This window comes from Lampetra planeri, chromosome 10 (genome assembly GCF_965212315.1).
Source record: "Lampetra planeri chromosome 10, kcLamPlan1.2.h2, whole genome shotgun sequence".
Classification (NCBI taxonomy): domain Eukaryota; kingdom Metazoa; phylum Chordata; class Hyperoartia; order Petromyzontiformes; family Petromyzontidae; genus Lampetra; species Lampetra planeri.
This window is the reverse complement of record NC_136116.1, coordinates 6,340,348-6,360,896: the sequence shown is the minus strand read 5'-3', so window position 1 is coordinate 6,360,896 and position 20,549 is coordinate 6,340,348. Positions and strand designations below refer to the sequence as shown.

Genomic DNA, 20,549 nt, shown 5'->3' with positions numbered 1-20,549 from the left:
CGTGACTTGATGAATTGCAGGTCCATCAGCCTCTTGTCATGTGGATATATAAACTGTTCCTGATGATTAGAGAACTTAAAAATGGTCAATTTAGAGGTCAACCAATCATGAGGAAATTATATTTAGAAAACGTTTTTCTACCACGTCTACCACAAATCACACTCTAGAAGAGAAACGTATCAAATGCCACTATGTAGAGCTTTTGCAGATTACCATAAGGCATTTGATTCAATTTGGACTGATGCAATCACTTACAATTGATAAAAACACAAGTAAGGAACAGCGACAATGAGATTGCACAAGTAACAAAATAAAAATCAGAAGAGTCGGGCGAGGAGATACTACAACTAAACTTTGAATTTTACCAGGAAAGGCCCACTGAGCTATATAGTTCTTTTTCAGAAGCGACCTGGCCACAAATGAAGTGGCTTATCATGTTGACATTTTTAGCAGCCAAATACTCTAAACGCATATTTCTAAATGTGGAGGGAAAAACCAGGAATACCCAGAGAAAAATCCACACGACCACAAGGAGAATATTCAAACTACAAATATACAGGCATCAGGATTGGGATCGTACAAACGACCTCATGCATACCAGCCGAGATTGTTAACTACATCTCGCCACTGCAAAATGTTAACATCTCTCTCACCAAGGTAATTATAGCCACACTCGAAGACATGTTCCTTAAAATTAAAATTGTATTGGAGGAATCAAGGTACAGTAGAACCTCGGAGATCGGACGCACCAGAACTCGAACAAATCGGTGTTCAAACGATATCTCCGAAAAAAAATTCCCCCAGAAACCCAACGAAATTCGGAGGTCGAACGGGCAATCGCGACTTGAAAGAACCTGTACAGCTGAGACGCGTATGGCCAGCATTCATGATGCTTGCCCCAAGGTTTTACCGTATAAGAGGCTCAGTTAACGCGAAGCTCTCACCCAAACAATAACACAACCACCTCCTCCTCCTCACCACCTTCCACTCAAGCCATCAAATCTCCTTATTACAGGTATAGTCCAATGTTCATTTATTTCATTTATTCCATATATTTATTCATTTATTCCATTTATTTATTGTTTCTTGTTTTTTTGTATGGATTTATGCATGTAATTACTGTAAACTTCGTGTAAAAATGCTTTATAATGAGATTTCTTGTGTCTGGAACCAATTTATGTCATTTACATTAAATCTTATGGGGAACCTTAATTCGGTGTTAGAATGGCCTTTTGGAACGAATTAAGTTCGATCTCTGGGGTACCACTGTATAAAGAGAAATAGTGAATATCTTAATCATCTCAGATGTTACGTTATTATAACAATCAATGGGAATGAACCACAAGAAATGGATTGTGAAAAGGAAAAGTAGACCAAAAGACCTTTGAGAAGGGGCTCTCAGGAGCTCCCTGTAGTGGAGGACATTCTTGCAGCGGCAGCATGAACAATACTTTGCAGTGCTGCACCTTTACCTTCTATGGATACGTGGGTTCTCTAAATGCATATGACTTGGCATGAACAATGTGTGCGCGTGTGTGAGCGCATGTGCGATCGTGAATTTTCAAAGTGTCATCCTGCATTAAATGCCGCTTGTAAAGGCCCATCATCAGCATAACAATGCGGCGTGCTCGAAATGTTTAAAAAGACATTACCCATTTCAAACAGAGACAGCTCTGCCTCCATGTAGAAAAAAAAAATATCCATCCCACCACCCATTATTCAAATGATAAACAGCTCGGATATTAACATATCGTTTTTAAAACACCTCTATTCAGTCTCCCGATATTTATAGTAAAATAAACTGTGAGAAAAGCAAAGGGGCTAATGATTGAGCATATCCCTCATTATTCATGTTAATAACATTTTAAATTAAACATTGTCTCCTCGATTGCTGCCAAATGATAACATTTTGTCCCAGCGGGTGTCACAAAGAAGATGGGGGGGGGGGGGTAACCTCCCCCCCCCCGACACACACACACGTGCTCCAGCTGCTTGACGATTCAGGTCACCATCGCCGTGTCACTCATTCCCAGCCGAACGGATGGATTTTTAATTAATCTGCCATTTTTTCCCCCCATTGGTGCAGAGAGTTGGTTAAGTCCGGATGATAGAAAAATAAAGACCTCTCTTTCACTGCAATGGCATTCGAGTGATGGCTGCCCCGCAGGTCCGCTTTACTTCCTGCTTCCCTGCCACCTCATACCGCAGGCAATACAATCCGACGTGGTTTTTCTTCTCCTGCTCTCAGATGTATTATTTTCTTCTAAAAAAAAAGCAAGAACCCTGCAACATTTGAGACACATCGGCAAATTGATTAACATCGATGACGAAGCTTAAGGATACGTGCATCGAATCGCGAATTTAAGAATCAATGTTTTTGGATGTGTATGTTGTGTGTGTGGTTGTTCCATCGTTAGACGAGGATTTGATAATTGTATCAAGTCGTTGGTTTGTGAGAGGATAACTGCATCAGGTATTCTCACAATGGTATGTGAAATTCATTTGAATTTTTTTAGAATCTGATTGATAGTATGTGTTTGACAGCTTGCTGCCATTACTGTTGGTTGACCTGTAAATTGACCCATTACAGTATTGCACAAATAATTTGGCGATTCTGCATTGGCGGTGGTGCACAAGCACAAATATCAAGAATACACCTCACCGAAATCATCAATAACACTGCCTTCAGAGGAAAAAAGATATAATATGCAACATTTTGGGCAATGGCTTCTCTTCAGAGTACATAAACATTGAGACCAGAGAGGTGACCATCTGGCCTCTATTTACATGCTAAGAAGAAGAGCCATTGCCTAAAAGTCGCCTATTATATACATTCTTCTTTTAAGGCCACAGTGTTCTTGACGAATGTGGAGTTTTTCATGACAGTATTGCATTTTCTATTATTTTCCTGAGCACTATCTAGTTGAGTGAAATGGGGATAATGAGCCTGTAATTTTTCAAATCGATTGTCTTCCTTTTTGAACAGAAGGATCATGGAGGCATCACTCCAAAAAAACCGAGGCATTTCATTTCCGTGTAAACATACAGCAAAATAGCTCAGCTAACTGATCCAGCAGCAGTGAAGTGAATGTGTTCATGTATATGTTAAGTATTCACATGATCCTCGACAGCTGCCCAAGGCTGCTACATTCATCACTGTTACATTTTATTTTATAGATTCTTCAATCAAATCGAATCACAACAATTAATTGAATCTCTGGGAAGGGGGGGGGTGGTGAATATTTCCATTGTTATGACACAATCAATACAATTTGCTGCAGGATTATTCCCACTACAAAAAGCTGAGCATTTTAGGCCGTTTAAACTGCAATAAATACTCAGCCGACCTTGGGAGCATAAAATACAAGCAAAAGCAAACCATCTGTCATCCGCAAAAAATAACAAAGCGGCAAACACGTAATCCACAACATACATCGGACGACATCGTGGATTTCATTAGTTTCCAAGATTATGTTTTCCGAGGCAGATAATGCTCCCCCAATGTGGCTAATAACAAACATGTGTCTGTATAGGTCGTGACACACACAGTGGAGGATGTGATATGGCTAGAGGAGGCAAGCCACAACCCCCACATCCCCCCCAACGCACGAAACACAAGAGGCCCATAGTCGCTGTTCTTTTCCGCACAATGATGAAACCAGAGCAGAGAGAGGGGGAAAAAAACTAATTTGCTGGCCAAATGTAACGAGCAGAATAATCAAACGCCTTATTTGCATTGAAATTAGAGACGGACGGCATATGGTAGCTCGGTAGCTAGGCAGGTGGTCACTAACCTCGATTCAAGTCCCACGGCAAATTGAGTGGCTCCGACAAAATGCACGCACGCGTACACGAGCACTTATACATATTTCTTTAAATATCTGGCCTACAAAACGGCCTCAGCGGTCCTCATTATTTGGCACGCCACCAGCACACAGCTAACCACCATCCCTCGTCTTGTGGCTTAGGTCACTGACAAATATATATTTAATTTCAGCTTCCGTCCAATATTTTGTAGTATTCCTGTGAGAATTCTACTGGCCGAGCAAAGGAATTATAGATTTATTTACACCTCAACTGACACTTGTGTTAACTTAGAACTGTTATGGCACAGCTCATCACCGAAATGAAGACGTGGCATAACAAATCGTTAAAATCCATCTGACTACACTTGCAGAGTAGTGTGGAAAGTGGTACCAGTGTTTCGTTTATTACAAGCAACTGAGACCCAGCATACCGAGTTCATGACTAACATAAGTTGTAAGATCTAAACCGGTCTTGGGACCCCCATCCCTTCACCAACCCACATTGACTGGCGTGGTGAATTACGATCAAACAACCCCCATGACCAATGCAGTATGGAAAAACCCACAACCAAAAGTTGATTGAAAAAGGGCTGTCATTTAATTTTGGTTTTTTTACAAGTCACTGCCGAAACTGTGCAGGGACAATCTCCAACACAATTGGTGCTCTGTCATCACCTGTACATGCAAACAGAGCATGTGCTCAGCTTCAAGATAACAACAACACCCAATTATACATTGTGTAAAGGCAACTACATCTCAAGAGGATGTGCAGAAATATTGACAAAAACACTATCTTCAGAAAAAGAGACAGTCCCAGCACCGCCAATACAACCACGGCAAACATTGGAAGATTGCCGAAATCTGTAAGAGTGCTTAAAATTATCTGCGAGGCTTCGCAAATAGATTTAACAACAAATATGTGCTTTGCATGTACAAGGCTCTCTCACCTTAATCCAGACCACCTGTTCAAAATAATTGAATGCGTGGCCATTTTGTCACTTAGACCACCAACTAAAAAGAGTTGAGAAAATGTGCCCATCCCAACAAGCAGTGGTGAAACTAAGACAACTGTGGAGGTTTTTTTTTTAATCCTCATTAGGGCTCAATCAATACCGGCAGTCATCAATGTTCAGAGGCTACGCGAGCCGAACACATTGAGTTGTCGGAGCTACCATACAAAAACTCTTGGAAAACAGCAGCAACATCCGCGGCAGAATTTATTCCCAAACACGTGAACGGTATACACTGGGTGCAGCGGTGGTGCAGTAAATATTACACAGCGGAGAAAATCCGCCGAACAAAGTTTGATTTCTGGCCAGTACCGATGCCAGCGGTGAGCGATTTTACCAGAACTGGACCTGGTTTTCTTCCACCCCGCTTTTACCAACCCGCAACCGACCAGCGTGAAGTATGACCACAAAAAACCCCATGACCATAGCGGTTAGGGGGAGGCCTTCTTTGAGCAGCGGATTTGTTATTATTTTGATAAACGCTCCCGTACAATGTCAACTTATAAAGTGTCTTCACGCAACCCACGGCTAAAGATGCTGAACAAATAGGACGGTTCACGCGTGTTCAGGAGGGGTGGGGGTGTATCGGGACTTCAAATCATAATTCATCAAATTGTGGCGAGAGGGGGGATGGTGGCAATTGGTACAGGTCCAGCGCTGAGATGATTTAAGGGTTTTTTGTTTGTTATTGGGGGAGAAGAGAGCAAGAGGGGGGAGGAGGGAATTAAAACAAGTACAACTCCAAAAGTGCCCGGGGTCTGCGACGGCTCAAACAGGATCGTAGTCGCCCGGGGCCATGCAAAGCTACGATTTTTGAAAAAGACTGGTCCTAAAAATACTTGATCGGTCTCCCACACCCTCACACGCAGGCAAGCACCAGGCACTTTAGTACAATCATGAGCCCTTGCGGTCTAATGGTATCACAGTCCAGTCATTACACCTCATTAGGGCACCATGAGCTTGGGCAGTCCAAGTCCTTAAAAATAACTTCCACATAAAGCCACGACATCGAGTAGGAACGCAAACGCTCGAGTTCACTGCCATCTTTCATGCAGCTCTCACTGGAATTGCAAACTCTCAGTCGTCACTCGCCGGTAACCATGGGCACCGAACACGGCCTACAGTACACACCACACGTCAAAAAATGCCGAGCAGTGCAGGTATCATCAGACTTGCATTCTTAAGTCACCTGTGCAGGCCCAGAAATACCAAAGCCGCCTTCACTGAAACACCCACCGATTATGTAGGTTCAAGACTCCAGGACCATCCTCATTCCCCTCCCCCTCCAGCAAATACCAAGCATTCTCTTTAAACTCCCAGCTGTTACTCTTTTGTTGTCAGGCAGGTTTGAGGCTGCCGGCTACGTACGAAAGACCGGATTGAGGGTGGCACGTTCGTTTTAATGATATCAAGTGCCCCGTTTTCAGAAAGGCTGTCCCAGCGTTTCAAAGCATTTGCGAAAACAGATATTGTCCCCGGTGTAAAATGTTCTGACATCGTGCTCGACTCGTGATGCAGGCAGAGGTGTGGGGTCTACGTGCGACGTGGATGTGGGGTTGACACCAGAGGGGCCTATGAGCAGGCCGTGGAGCAAACGTCAAAAAAAATTCGGCCATTCACTGCGTGGATACTACCAGTTGAATTTGTGTAACTATTGAAACGTGGGTAGGGCTAACCAAGGAAGGGGCTGGCAGCTCGTCATGCATCCCAGTTGAGCCTGCCAGAAACGTGGCAGCTTTATGTTTTGGGCAACTGGCACATGTGTGCCATTACTGGACAGATGGGGGTCTCGTTTGCAGGGGCTCTTTGCATACCTTAGCAACAGCTCCTTGGGAAGCTTCTTGTTAATGAGTGCTTCATCGCCATCACTCGAGAACATCTGTTTTGCACAAATGAGGCAGGAAAACAAAGCAATTTGTCACCAAACCACCTCTGAATAGCAAGCCTCCCACCTGTTACACAGTAACACATCAGAGACATTCACACGAATACATTTACAATTTTCAGAATCAAAATAGTTATGCTGGAGGAATCCGATGAGCTGTAAAGCTCTACTTCACAGATATCCATTTGAGGAAACAGGGCGGCAGGGTGGCACCGTGGTAACACTCGTGTCACACGAAGAAGGGCCTGGGTTCGATTTTTGACTCAGGTGCCTTTATGTGGAGTTTGTATGTTCTCCCCCTGTTCTGCATATGGGTTTCCTTGAGATTCCATGGTTTCCTCCCATAGTTAAAACGAACTATGTAACTGGTATAGGCAAAACATCTCGTTGCAAATAACTAAATTTGGATTACGCAAAGCAACATCGCCCCCCCCCCCCACCAACAATACAGGACCCTACTGAAAAAGTGTTGAGGCTTTCCTGGGTAAACATGCATAATAATAAAAAAAGAACAAGTAATCCATCTATCATGGCGAGTACAGTTGTGAAACTACTCTCACATTTACAACCAAACAACTAACAATTGTTTTCTTCGGAGTATGCTCCTTCAAGGTTACTTGAAAACAGTTTATTCAAATCCATCTAAGCCAGAGCATCTCATCAGCCTTGTTTATTTTAGCTTTATCTCTGCTGACTAAACAAAACACCACCTTGGGAACATTCCTGCCCAGAATCATGGGAATCACGACACAAACAACCACCACCGGCTCATTATTTACTAATTATCAGCGAGAGTGAAGATAAGTCTGCTTTTCAGATGTCATGACGAGTGCATTGGGCGTGCAGTGTGGGGGAAGCCTTCATCCAGCAGTGGAATGACGCAGAGCTATACATTATTGCTATTCAAATGTGCCAGAAATAGTGCAAGTCATGAGGGCACACTACCGCAATCATCAAACACAATGAGGAACAGGGTAGGAATTCCATTTGCAGTTGAAATTGCCTGTCCTGCCACTGAAATCTAAAAAAAAATTCCTTTTGATGAGCATTACTTGAAAGCTCGTTATAACCAAGACCGCAGGGAACCCCATGCATGGCACAGACACAGTCCCTTTTGTAAAACCAATGGGTGAATGAGGGCTTCCCCATCCGCTATTTGACCATATTTCACCACGCTCGTCAATGGGAGGGGGGGGGTGTTCTCGTCTTAGAAGCAACACGTAGGCGTGATGCTTGACAGCCAATGACCAAATCATGCTGCTGCGTCCGATCCCCACCAGACCATGGAAGCTAAGCAGGGACTTTGTTTTGGAGCCTGGATAGCGCCTGGCTGGGCTACAACCAAAATGCATAACAGAGCCCTAGTCGGCGTTGCGGACATCAGAGGGCAGTGGCAGCAAATACCCAAGCCAGCGTCGTTCTCTAATTACCCACCTCCACCCCACCCCCCCAAAAAAACCCACAACTTTCGCCAACTGGCATTGACCAGCGCGGTGAAGTATGGCCAAAAGAGTGTCCACACTGCCTACAAAGGCGCGTGGATGTTCGCATCCAGCGGTGGATTAGAAAACGGGCTGTAACAACACACACAACCACCATATGACACTCTTTACACACTGAGACTGCTGTCACGATATTTATTGGACATCCCCCGCCACAAAGACCCCCTTATAACCTTCAGACTAAATTTCGATTTAAAGCTTTCGTGACTGCAGGGATTCATCTTCTTGGTTCTTTCGGTTAAGTCACGTAGAAGGGAAATAATAAAATAAAAAAAATAAAACATAATAAAATAAGAACCAAGAAGATGAGCCTTCAGACTGTTAGAGAAAGTGCTGGGTGGGAAGGGAACTAAAACTACGCCCGGCCGCCTTTGTCTCCCCTGTGGCGATGTTTAACACACCGCCCCAGCTACTCATTTGAGGCAGAGTCGAGCCCACGCACGCACACAACCTGTAATGTGTTAGCAGAACGATTATTACAGTGATGTTGCGTTACAGTATTTCGTTTCCACACAGTGTTTATGCACCCCCACAGCACGTCCGGTTTACACTGGAGATTGTTGATCTACAGCACACACACAGCACGCCGGGCTCCCGTATCGATCAGCTGTAGCCCCCCCATTAGCTGTGGTTCTGATCAGCTGTAGCATCGATCAGCTGTAGCATCGATCAGCTGTTACACCCAATAGCTGTGGTTCTGATCAGCTGTAGCATCGATCAGCTGTTACACCCACTAGTTGTGGTTCTGATCAGCTGTAGCATCGATCAGCTGTAGCATTGATCAGCTGTTACACCCAATAGCTGTGGTTCTGATCAGCTGTAGCATCGATCAGCTGTTACACCCACCAGCTGTGGTTCTGATCAGCTGTAGCATCGATCAGCTGTTACACTCACCAGCTGTTGTCCTCCTTCAGCTGTGGCTTTGATCAGCTGTGGCTTGTAAGTTTCAAGCCTCAATCAGCTGTAGCCCCCCCCCACCAACATCCTTACCACACACAACCAAATCTAACATCAATCAGCTGTAACAACGGCACAGGGATAGGCTGCAGCTTCCATCAGCTGTACTAGCCCCTGTGATCAGCTGCGGCTCGTAAAACCAAATCTGCAGTCAACTTTAAACAAGGGCTGTAAAACCGCGTGGGGGGGGGGCCTTTAACAACAACAACCACCACCACCCCCCGCCACGCTGTAGGCCTGACCAGCTGTAGCTCCGATCAGCTGTTCAGCCCCATTGCCCAGCCCGACTCGGCCCACCGATCCGCATGACCCCGGCTACCCACGGCGCTTTATCTCTCTCCTCTGCCCAGCAGCTAAAAGCTTCACTTCCCAATCGCCGTGACCGCGGCAGCCCCTCACCTCGAACCTGCTGCGCGAGATGCCGTTCATCGCCATGTCTCCCGCACGGGGTTAGACACCCACCACCACCGTCTGAACGCCGACTGTGGGAGACGAGCCGAGCTCGGCGCACACAAAGCGGGGCGAGGCGATGCGAGCAGACGGACGGACGGCCTCGTCTTCCACCCCAGCACGCCCCGACCCCGTCCCCCCTCCCCGTCGCCGCCAGAGCCCCCCCCGACTGAACACGGCCCAGCAGCCACCCCAAGGCAGCCACCCACACACCCCACCACCTTTCCGCAGGGGCAAGCGAACCCGGGACCCGCCTGGGGGAGTCGCTCTCTTCGAGCGGGGGCAGCGCAGGGGAGCCGCAGCCCGCTCGAACAACAAGGCTAAGGGCAGCTCATCGCCGAGACACGGACGGGCGTCTGGGCAGCAGCAACAGCAGCAGCGGTGGTGGAGGTGGTGGTGGTGGAGGTGGCGTCACGGGCCCAGGGCGCGCGCTCTCATTGGCTGTGCCGCCGCTCTCCCCGCGTTTCCGCACCGAGGTCGCGGCCTCCTCGCGAATGAGGGGGGAGGAGGGGGGGGTAGGGGGAGGAGGGGGGGGGTAGGGGGAGAAGGGGGGGAGATGGAGGTGGGGGGGAGGTGGGGAGCGGAGGGGAGGGAAGGGAGCGGGGGGAGGGAGGGAAGGGAGCGGGGGGAGGGAGGGGAGGAGGGGGAGGGAGGGAGGGAGGGAGGGGAGGAGGAGGTGGGAGGGAGGAGGTGGAGCGGAGGGGGGGAAGGAGCGTGGGAGGAGGGTATGGAGGGAGGTAGGGAGAAGGGGAGGGAGGAGAAGGGGATGGAAGGAGGAGCAGAAGGGGAGGGAGGAGGAAGAGGGGAGAGAGGAGACCATGGGACGCCTCCCACGACTCAGAACGCAAAGAGCAAAGGGGGTGGTGGAGGAGGGGGGGTGGTGGAGGAGGGGGGGGTGGTGGAGGAGGCGGAGCTTCGTGGGTGGTTGGGGGTAACGCCCCCCCCCCCTCCGGGTCCGCGGCTCAAGGCCCCCCCACCACCCCCGACCACGTGGCTCACATCGCCATGTGATTGGTGAGCGCGCGCTTTTTTTTGCCGCATTTTATGACGTCATAGGAGAGGCGGCCAATGACAGTGGAGAATGGCGTTGCGAAATGACGTCATTTTCGCGGGAAATTCCAGCGTGGGTCTTGTTTACATTTGTTTGTTTTGCTTTTAGTTTGGAGTTTACTTGATGTTGTTGGATATCTGACTTTCTCAACTGTTTGTGCATCCATTTAAAACTGTTCGTATGTCACCTTTCACGTTTTAATGCGACAGTGCGAAGTACGGTCTCCATCAACCAAACTATCGTGTGTTCTGAAGAGCCATTGCCTAAAACGTTGGCCCATAAATTATCGCTGTGTTGTTAGGCAATGCTCATGATGAACTTGGTGAGATCTTTTTTTATATTTGTGCGCGACTGCCAATGTCTTTTTGTGTTTGTGCTGTAATAAGTGGCGTGATATTTTTACTTTATTTATAACCGAGGACTAAAAACTACACTGCATTACACCTATCCGAAACCATAAAAAAACTCACCAATGAGATTATCTTTGCTGTATTGTACATTGCAATGTATGCGACTGATCAAATCACCCGTAATGCCCCGCGGATTAGGCAGCCCAATAGGACTGAGCCTGAATAGGCGACGTCCCTTACACTTGGATGGGCGACCGCCATGCATAACAGGTGCTATAGGCTGCGGGGCTATGTAGTGGGTAGCAGAGGGCAGTGCACCTCGTCTGTGCCCGCCGCACTGACCGACGTGGTGAAGTATGGTCAAATCCTCACAATCCGCCGCAATGCGTGGAGAGACCCTCACCCAGGAGTGGATTGACAAAGGGCTGTACGTGTACTCAGTTGATGTATGCCTTCATGCTTTCACTGGCCTCTCTCCACATAAGCTTAAGCCTTTAATGCAATTTATATTCATGACTTTTACAAAAATGTGTATAAAGTATTTTAGAGTCGAGTACTGCACGTATATTTATCCTCGCCATTACCCTGAATTTATGTCCATATGGCTAGACACATTTGCATATTACAGTGCTATGTAAATATCTGCAGGACCCCATCCTGTGTTTGTATTTTGGCGGTGTTTGTAATGACGTCTTTAAATGGCCCCACACAAACTGTCAAGAACAGTAGTCTGTAAAATGGGGTCAAGATAAGTCCACTAATGGATAAGCCAAGATGAACAAAATTTTGGTACAGTATACCTTTGTGTTGCTAGTAGGGACCTACCCTATAGAAACCCGGTCAAAGGGTTTGCCAAAACTTGGAAAAAAAAATCGGTGCCAAAATAACTAATTGCCCCGACTGCTAACATTCGGCTTCTGTACTGTTAAATAAATACTTCTGAAGATAAACCCATGTTGGAAAGCGTTCCATAAACCATGCATATTCATGATTTGTCTTGCTTTTTTATCAAGCCATTGTTTTTGAGAGCCTGAATTCCCTTGTCATGTCTACAAAAGCTAGACAATGGTATTTTACATTAATTTGTCATTTCAAGAATCTGATCATGCAGAATGTAGCCATCAAGAGAAACCCCTTTTCTGAAACCAGCAAGTATTGAGTACTAATTGGACATATAAGATGTGATTTTATAAGCCACGTGCTTGCTATGTTAAATAAAAAGCTGTGCATATGTAATTGGTAGTGAATCCATAAATCAGGAAGCAAACCGTCACATTGTTTTACCTTGCTTCCTTATTTGTGCTACATTGAGTGAGTCGTGATTGATGAAGCTGTCAGACCAGATCAAGTAATCCCAATAATTAGTGTCTGAGCTTATAGACTTCTGCTGGCAATTAAAATTTTAACATTCTAAAGCAAGCGAAAATAAAATCAATGAATGCCAAACATAACTTGGTAGTATGTGCAATAAATAGCAGCTGAACTGTCTTCTTGGTTCTTTCGGTAAAGTCCCTGCAGTCACGAAAGCTTTAAATCGAAATTTAGCAGCTGAACTGGTTACACATACTCTGCATATCCTGGAGCATTGTAGATTCTTTGTTAAATGTACAGTGAATCAAATTAATAGGCATACTTTTTTCAGAGGTTAAAATATTTGCTCAAATACATTAAACATTTGGCTGCATAAAAACTCCAGCTTACAACAAAATTGTAAAGATGGTATAATAGCATACTCCAGCCTGCGACTAAATCATCCAGAATGGGCCCGCCAGATCCTGTCAGACCTCAGGATCTAATCAAGTTTGAGCCTGGACAGTGCTTGGATGGGTAACCAGCATGCATAACAAAGCTGTTAGTGACAACTGTGCTGCACTGTGGGCAGCAAAGCGCAGTGCAGCAAGTGTATTGGTGTGCTGTACTTTTTAAATCCTTTATATTAAGTTCACTTGCTTGCTTGCTTGCGCGCTTACGACCGTGCAAATCTTTCGGTCGTTATTTTACCCACTTCCCGTGATCCAATCGAGCTGACATTTTGCACACAGACTCGTTGTGCGTGACAATTAATTTTCGTGAAAATTTTTTTCCAAAATTTTACACTTTTTAGGAAAAAAAAATTATATGTAATTACCAATTGCTTAATGGTGGCAAGCAATCATCTGACCCATAGGTGGCAGCCATCTCAAGCCAGAGGACGAGAGGACTCTAGCCGCCACGCATATAAAGGATTTATAGTGAAAAACTTAGTTTTTACGGGTTAATTTTTATCCTCCCATATCGGTTCCCCAATTTTACCATCTACACTGACCAGCGTGGTGAATTTATGAATTAACCCCCTACGGCCCACACAGCATGGGGAGATCCTCATACAGCAGTGTATTGGCAGAGGGGCAGCTGTATATGTACATAACAAAATGAAGGGGGGAGGGGGGAAATGTAGCAAAATGATATTTTTATTTTGTGTAAAAAAATGGGTCAAGATTTTGTAAACGTTCAAAGTTGCACAAAGAGAGGTCGTATAATTTATGCAAGCTCACAGAAGTCGGTGTGTATTAATGGGCCTTTTCACACGAGCACAGTTACTGTAATGTCGACTTAAAAGAGTGTGGACACAAGTTATGTTGACTCAACCGGCACGTGAAAATTATGATTTCAGTATAAGATGTCGAATTACACTTCATCCTCAAAGGGGTGGGTGGCGCTTGCGTTTTTGTTGCAGTGTAACGGCACAGCAAGGTTGCGCACTCTGGTGTAAGGAATATTACGGGGGCCCATATCCCAATTCTGCTCCCCCACCACCCACCACCACACCTATTTGCACCGAGCACCTGGGCCACTGACCAAATGGGCCCCGGTGAGTTACACCGGCTGCACACTTGAAAGCTAGGGGGCACTGGGGTTTCGTGTTGGTTTAACTGTGCCGAGTTGCGTAGCTCGTGTGAAAAAAGCCTCGGTGTGGTGCGGGTTAGCATCGAGTAATCCGCGACGCTGCGTGTTCATCTCACGTCTGTGTTGTATTTACAGGTGCTGTACGGTTTGCAAATCAGTCATGCGTCAAATGGTGCTTTTGCCAAATAGAAATTGATAAAAATCTAACGTTGATATAAATGACTTCCACGCGCGATTAAAAAAAGATGTCTTTTCCATGCCATTTTTTCCCATAATTATGTATGAACCATATTTTTCTCTCTTTCTGAATGCATTATTCTCAATATATAGACACACACGCACCACCGTGTGTCTTTATTTTCGGTACTTAAAATGGTAATGACATGGAACACGTCAGTCATTTTTAAATCAGTATTTAATATTGCTAAAGTTAAACAGCTGGTACCAGCCAACATGACTCGTGACGAAAAGTAAGGCAATGTTAGGTCATGGAAACAGAATAAACACGGGAAGACGGAGTAGAAATGCTGCTACGATCTGGAGTTTAAGGCACAAGCTTGAAAGTAAACCGCGGGTGGTGTTTGTAAGCTAAATTAAGGCATATTTTTACAAGCTGCTATAATACACGCAGCGATGAAGAACCATTACAATCATTGCGCATTTCTGAATGTAAAAAAAAACAGGCGATACAATGCTTAAAAAGTATACAGTATGTAATACAAGCATGCAGTACACAAAACATGGTTTGACATTTAACGTACAGTACACAGAACATAGGTAAAATAAACTGCACTGCGATAAAAAAAAAACCTATACACAGTTGGTAAGTAACGGTGTAACACGACCCCCTATTGGCATAATACATCATCTACGAAGACAAAACATTTGCATGGCAGTGAGCAAAGCATGTTTTTTGTCAAATGTGCTTGTATTTGGTGGTTGAGCGATTGGCAGCAGCTTGCTGGATAGAGGAGGCAGCTGCCTTTTGGCGCATGCCTCTTGTGAATTTGCCAGAGTAGAATGCAGCATGACAAGCACGGTCCACATCACTTGGAATGCACCTATCAGAGAACACCGCCTTCCGAGCAACAACCCTGCCTGAGTTTTAAGATCAATAGGTCGTGTGTTTCGCTTGTCACATTAAGGTTTCAACATCATCTTAAGATAGCTGCCAAACACTGCAACATGTGTGACTCTCGTTCGGTATTTCCTCCATCTGGCATACACAGGTTGGGAATAGTTTTACTCAACACGCAATGGAAGCCTCGTTGGGAGTCCACATTTTGAATGTTGTCAGCCGTTGAGGTTCTGAAAGTTATACAGAATTTTCAAAAAATGTTAAATACCATATTCGCATTTTTCCATTAGTTTGTACGAAAAAATAAACATTTTTGTCGAGGTAAGGCAAAGCACATGTTCAGGGCACACGCTGCATGTCCTGGGAGGCAGTGGAAATGCAATCTGGCTCCTTAGGCTAAGGTTGAGTTGCTCTGTGGATTCTCGTGCAGCAGCCGTAATAAACAGGAATGTCCCTGCGCCGGGCGACTTCACCAGAACGTGTCCCACGTGGTCGTAGTCCAAAAAGAAATTACGGCCATCCAGGCAATTACTTACAAACAGTGCATTCATTTTTATTGCGACGTAGGTTTTCCCGGTCGTGCTGTACAGCTTTCTGACAGTGTTCGCGGGTTGTTGGGCACAATGTCTGTCGTTTCGCTCCACGTGCTGGGGTGTTTCTTCAGCATTAAGAGGGAACCGTTATAAAATCACGCCAAACGAAACTTGGTACAACCCAAAAACGCACTCGGCGAGATCTCTATATTATTGTTTTGTTTATTTTTGAGATTTTTTTAATGCTAATTTTCTTTTATATTGTTTTTATTATAATTTCTATTACCACTGTATTTGGAATTTCATATATCATTTAGTGTTTTTGTGTCCGTGTGACTTCCGTGTGACTTACTCATGAGGAATGTGTTTTACAGGCGGTCATGAAAAGTTCCGCTTGCATAGGGGAATGATCTACAGACTTGCGTGTCACCTACTTTCGTGTCAGCCAAACCAGGGTATAGATTTTGCAATCCACTGGCCAGAAGCAAAATAAGGCCATTTTATTTTGGTGGTTTCTCTTTCATTTTATGACATTTCCACCCTTGTATCATCGGTCCTTCAAAAAATGCCTGCACGACGAACACAATCATGCGAGTACTTGTCAGCCAGCAGGACATTCCACCAGCAGTCCTGACCCTAACCCCTTCTTACAAAACAAAACATGTTCCCGATATTAAAATAAATTCTGCATTGTAAAAAAAAATGGCTTTACCACCTTGGTCAACAACGGCAGAATTATACAAAGGGTCCTTTTGACCAAGGTGTGTTCAAGAAAGCTGTTTAAATTCATCAAGTGTCAACATTCAACACTGCACATTTTTTATTTAATGACTCCTTAGCTCTTGAGGCAAAACGCATCGTTTGTAGACGCTCCCTCAAAGCAAGACCGCCACAGGCCTAGACTCTGCATTGCAGGGGACTAGGAATTAAGGCCAGGGCTTCATTTCAGCTGGGTCACATGTCCAGTCAGCGATTCGGAAAATATTTCCATGCTCGGTAAACTGCATCTTGTATAAGTGGGCCTTTGCTGCTAGTCCACCTGCCTACTCCAGTCAACCAGCGACCCGGAAAATATTCAGTGAAAAAGAAAGCACCGCCTAAGGCATCATTGTGAGGAACTTGCTCTCCTCCACCAGTGTTGACAGCATTGAGCTCATGTCTCCGATGGCCATGTTGGACATCCCGGGCGCCACCGGTGCGACGGGCTGGCCGATCCCGATGCCGGCAAGGCCCCCCGCCGACCCTGCGGCCGCCCTGCCTGGCGCCAGCGTGACAGAGCCGCGCGGCGTGGTGAGGCGAGATGAGGCCTGCGAGAGGCTCTGCAGCAGCCCTGGGCTCAGGGGACCGGACACGAGACTGAAGTGGTCTCCATCGTCCAGGATCATGGCCTCGAAGTCGATCTGCGATGGCAACGTAGCATCGAGGCTTGCCATCGCTGCCGACGTGCTGCTGCTTACTTGCCCAGTGCCTGGCGACAACATCGCCTCTGTGGGTTTCTGCAGACCGGTGCCCGCCATTGACTGCTGCGCAGCGCTGCTCTCCTGGCCGTGGTAACTCGGCGCGACGCTACCGCCGCCGCCATTCTGCTGCCCATATTGCACCATGCCCCCGTCGTACATCTGAATCTGCCCCGTGTAATGCATGGGCTGGCTTTGAATGTGCATGCCGCTGGAGTGCGCCTCTCCCTCCACCTGCATGGGCCTGTTGGGACTGGCGCCAATGGCGCTGTGCGCGGGGCTCAGTCCGTTCGTCAGCTGCCCGTGGCTCCCTGAGTAAGCCTGCTGCTGAACAGCAGCGCTGGTCAATGCGGTGGCAGCTTGGACAGTACCGGGTTTTCTGTAGGCAGGAGGGTGAGGCTGTATTGTGCTTTGGACGTGTTGACCTGGGCCATAGCTCTGCTGTCTGGGGCTCAGCATGGGATTGTGCGCATGCGGCGACTGGTAAGGCACGTGATTGGGACTCTGGTGCACTGGCGAGTTGTAGTTCGAACGAGCGGCTGCACCCACCTTCGCCTGCACGTTTCCTCTATGGGAACCCATCATCCCCGCATTCTGCTCACTGCCGTGGTTCGCCAGCAGCTGCTGCGACTGCGCAAAGCCCTGCGGAGCTTGGGAAAAGTTCTGGTTCACGAGCGGCTTCCCGGAGCAGACACCAGTCTGCGAGCAAGGCTGCACCCCGGTCCTCAGCGGCGACTGTTGCTGCTGCTGCATGCAGCTGGGATGATGGATTGGGCTCAAGTGGATGCCTCCACACGCTGTAGGTCTTTGGCCGGAGCCTGGATTCAGCGCCAGTCCATTCTGACATGAGCTCATCTCAGCCTGGGCTGGGCTCACTTGCATCACATAGCCCTGACCTGATCCTGCTGTGGCTCTCGTTTGCTTGTAGCAATTATACTGGCCCTGCAATTGCTGCTGCTGTTGCTGATGGTGCTGTTGCTGCTGTGCCATGTGATTCCCATTTGGCATGCCTTGTTGGTAGAAGTTCTGCTGTTGCTGCGTAGGATGTGGCTGGTATTGAATGAAAGCCTCGTTTTGCCGAACCAAGCCAAGGTTCGCCTGCGCCGGCCTGCGCGGTACTGCTGCGGCATGCGCGCAGTTGGCGCTGGGATTGTTCCTCACGCTGCCTGAGCTCACCTCGTTCCACTGTATCGGCAAGTTCTTATTCGTGTCCGCCGACATCATCTGGCCAGGCATGCGATATTGAGTCTGTCGATTGGCTGCCTGCCCCGACTGGCAATGGCCCATCATGGGATAGGCCTGGCCGTAGTTGGCGCCGCTGGACATCGCTATGGGTGACTGCTGGGCCTGGTGATTAGCCGGGTTGTACGGGCCGTGGCCCTGCCCGTTGAAACCCGCGTGGAAGCCCTGGCTCGGCTGCTCCCCGTACGCCATCCCGTTTCCCACGGCCCTGGCTGCCATGTTGCTCTCCTCGGCGGCGATGTACTGCATCAGGTCGTCGGGCAGAACCATGTCCTCCTCAGGGATGTGGGCTTCCGATTCCATGGCAACAGCCTCCATGACGACGTTCTCGCTGATGCTGGGCGGCCGCGGAGAGTACGCGCCCCGGTGCAGGCTTCCGTCGGAGCGCGCGTATCCCGTGGCCCTGAGCGGGCCCCCGTGGCGCTGATCCATCATAGCTGGCACCGCGGGGGGGTGCGGCACCAGGTTCAGGCTGTTGTACCTGTGCTGCAGCTGCGGGCCGTGGTGGAGCGGCACCGTGGGCAGGCCCTGCAGTCGGTGCGGTGCCCTCCGCACAGGGTCGCTCGCGCGTCTCGTGCCGATGCCCGGAATCTCGTGCGGCAGCGGCGTGTGGCTCGCGCCGTAGCCACACGCGCCGCCGTCACTGCACCGCCGCTGATGTAGCTGCCCGGCCACCGGTGCCGGATTGAGCCGTGCTCCTCCCTGGAACGGCGACTCCGTGCCCGGGTCGCGCGCGGCTTCCCTCTCGCCGTCCGTTGCGATCGTCGCCATCATCGCCACGCGCGTCCGCAGCGCCATCCTCTCCATGTGCGGCAGCGGCGTGGGCGGGGGCCCGCCCGTGGCCGCCGCGTACGTGGCCTTGAGCCGGTACTGCTGCAGCGGCGTGAGGCTGAGCAGGCTCGGAGGAGGCCCCCCACCATCTCCGCCGCCGTGGCTGGCTTGGCTGGATCGGCGCGACGTGTCCGTGGAGATGGGGTCGTACGAGTCGGCCGTGCTGAGGTGGCGGCGGCCCGTGGGCGGGTGGCAGGGCGATGCCCCCGACGAGCGCCGGCTGCTCATGTAGGCCGAGCTTAGGTCGCTGGTGGCACTGTCGCGGCGCTCGTTAAGCTGGTTGAGCGCGGCGACGTCGTTCAGGTACGAGTCCTGGACGCCCGGGTTCTCCGGCAGAATGGTGAGGCAGCCCGAGAAGTTCTGGCGGCCTGCGGAACGACGGCAGAGAAAAGTAAAAAATCTTTGAAAAGCAACAAGGTGTTAATACCCGAAAATTATACGCATACGTGATGCTCACTGTAGGTGTTTCAATATTGCAGTCGAATTTGCAAGTGTGTGCTAATAGATTGGATGCCTTTTAACAATTTATAGGTACGTGATACTTTACAGCTCTTTGCCAATCGACTGCTAGATGAAAACCTTCCCATGCTGTTTTGGTCATGGGGGTTGTTTGATCCGTGTGAGGTGAAATTGGGCAACATAGATGATGGAGGATAGTTCAGTATAACAATGGGGACCCACGGGCTGGTTAAGATATCATTAGCCACTAATGTTAGCTATGGTTAGGAATTGAACTCGTGTTGCTGGGACCATAGCACAATGCTACCACTCCACCTGATGCGTCAAGAATATTGAGGATAAGTGAACACATTGGTGCAAGATACGTTTCATTTCATTCAGAAAAACAGATATAATCTCACAGCCACTGACAAGACATTCTCTGTAAAATGACATCAAAGGGTAACTGCAGAATTCATGCAAACACCTGCACCCACACGCAGATCCGATGCTTCTCATCTGTTACAAGTGATAAATAAAAGATGGGAGCATACAGTCTCCCAAAACAAGAGCATTTCTATTGACAAAAAAGCCTCGCCGAGTCTCGAAACAATTTTTCACGAGGGCCCTGTAATGAGATGTTTGTCGCGTTACATTCGTGAGTGTTTGAAATGTGGGAGAAAAACGGATAATCTTGATAAAAAACATGCACGAAAGGGTAACACATGAAGCTCTGCAGGGACAGATTCAAGCATGACATTTGCTTCGCTGCCAAATGCCCGTGACCTCACAGTCCAAGACTACAATGCCTGGTATTTACTGTCCAAGTACTGACCTGGCAAAAACCACGCTTTGTTTTTAATATCCTACGAGATCGGGCACATTCAGATTGATTTGGTCATAGGCAATAGTGTGTAAACCCAGCCAATTCTTTACTAAATGTACCTTTTAAGTAAGCTGTGATCAGGTAAGTGCACGTGAGCTTAGAAAGAAATATGGGTAAGCGCTGCTGAAGAATATCAGCTTGACTGGCATTTTTCTATTCGGTCAAAGCACAGTAATCATCCTTACCA

General features: G+C 47.8%; 2 protein-coding genes across 3 annotated transcripts in view; both read right to left on the bottom strand.

The window, feature by feature from the left end:
- LOC144720922 (F-box/LRR-repeat protein 20-like) overlaps positions 1–9,737 on the bottom strand; it is a 39,236-nt gene extending 29,499 nt beyond the window's left edge. The window contains exons 1-2 of the mRNA XM_078598091.1: positions 9,560–9,737; positions 6,631–6,695 (exon numbers count right to left, since the gene is read on the bottom strand). Of these exons, the coding sequence (XP_078454217.1) occupies positions 6,631–6,695; positions 9,560–9,595 (101 nt within the window). The 5' untranslated portion in view covers positions 9,596–9,737. The remainder of the gene's footprint in view (positions 1–6,630; positions 6,696–9,559) is intronic.
- Positions 9,738–13,442: 3,705 nt separating this feature from the next.
- Positions 13,443–20,549, bottom strand: part of GLI2 (GLI family zinc finger 2) — a 51,852-nt gene continuing 44,745 nt past the window's right edge. For both annotated transcript variants that reach the window (XM_078598088.1, XM_078598090.1), the window contains one exon: positions 13,443–19,406. In XM_078598088.1, the coding sequence (XP_078454214.1) occupies positions 16,606–19,406 (2,801 nt within the window). In that variant the 3' untranslated portion in view covers positions 13,443–16,605. The remainder of the gene's footprint in view (positions 19,407–20,549) is intronic.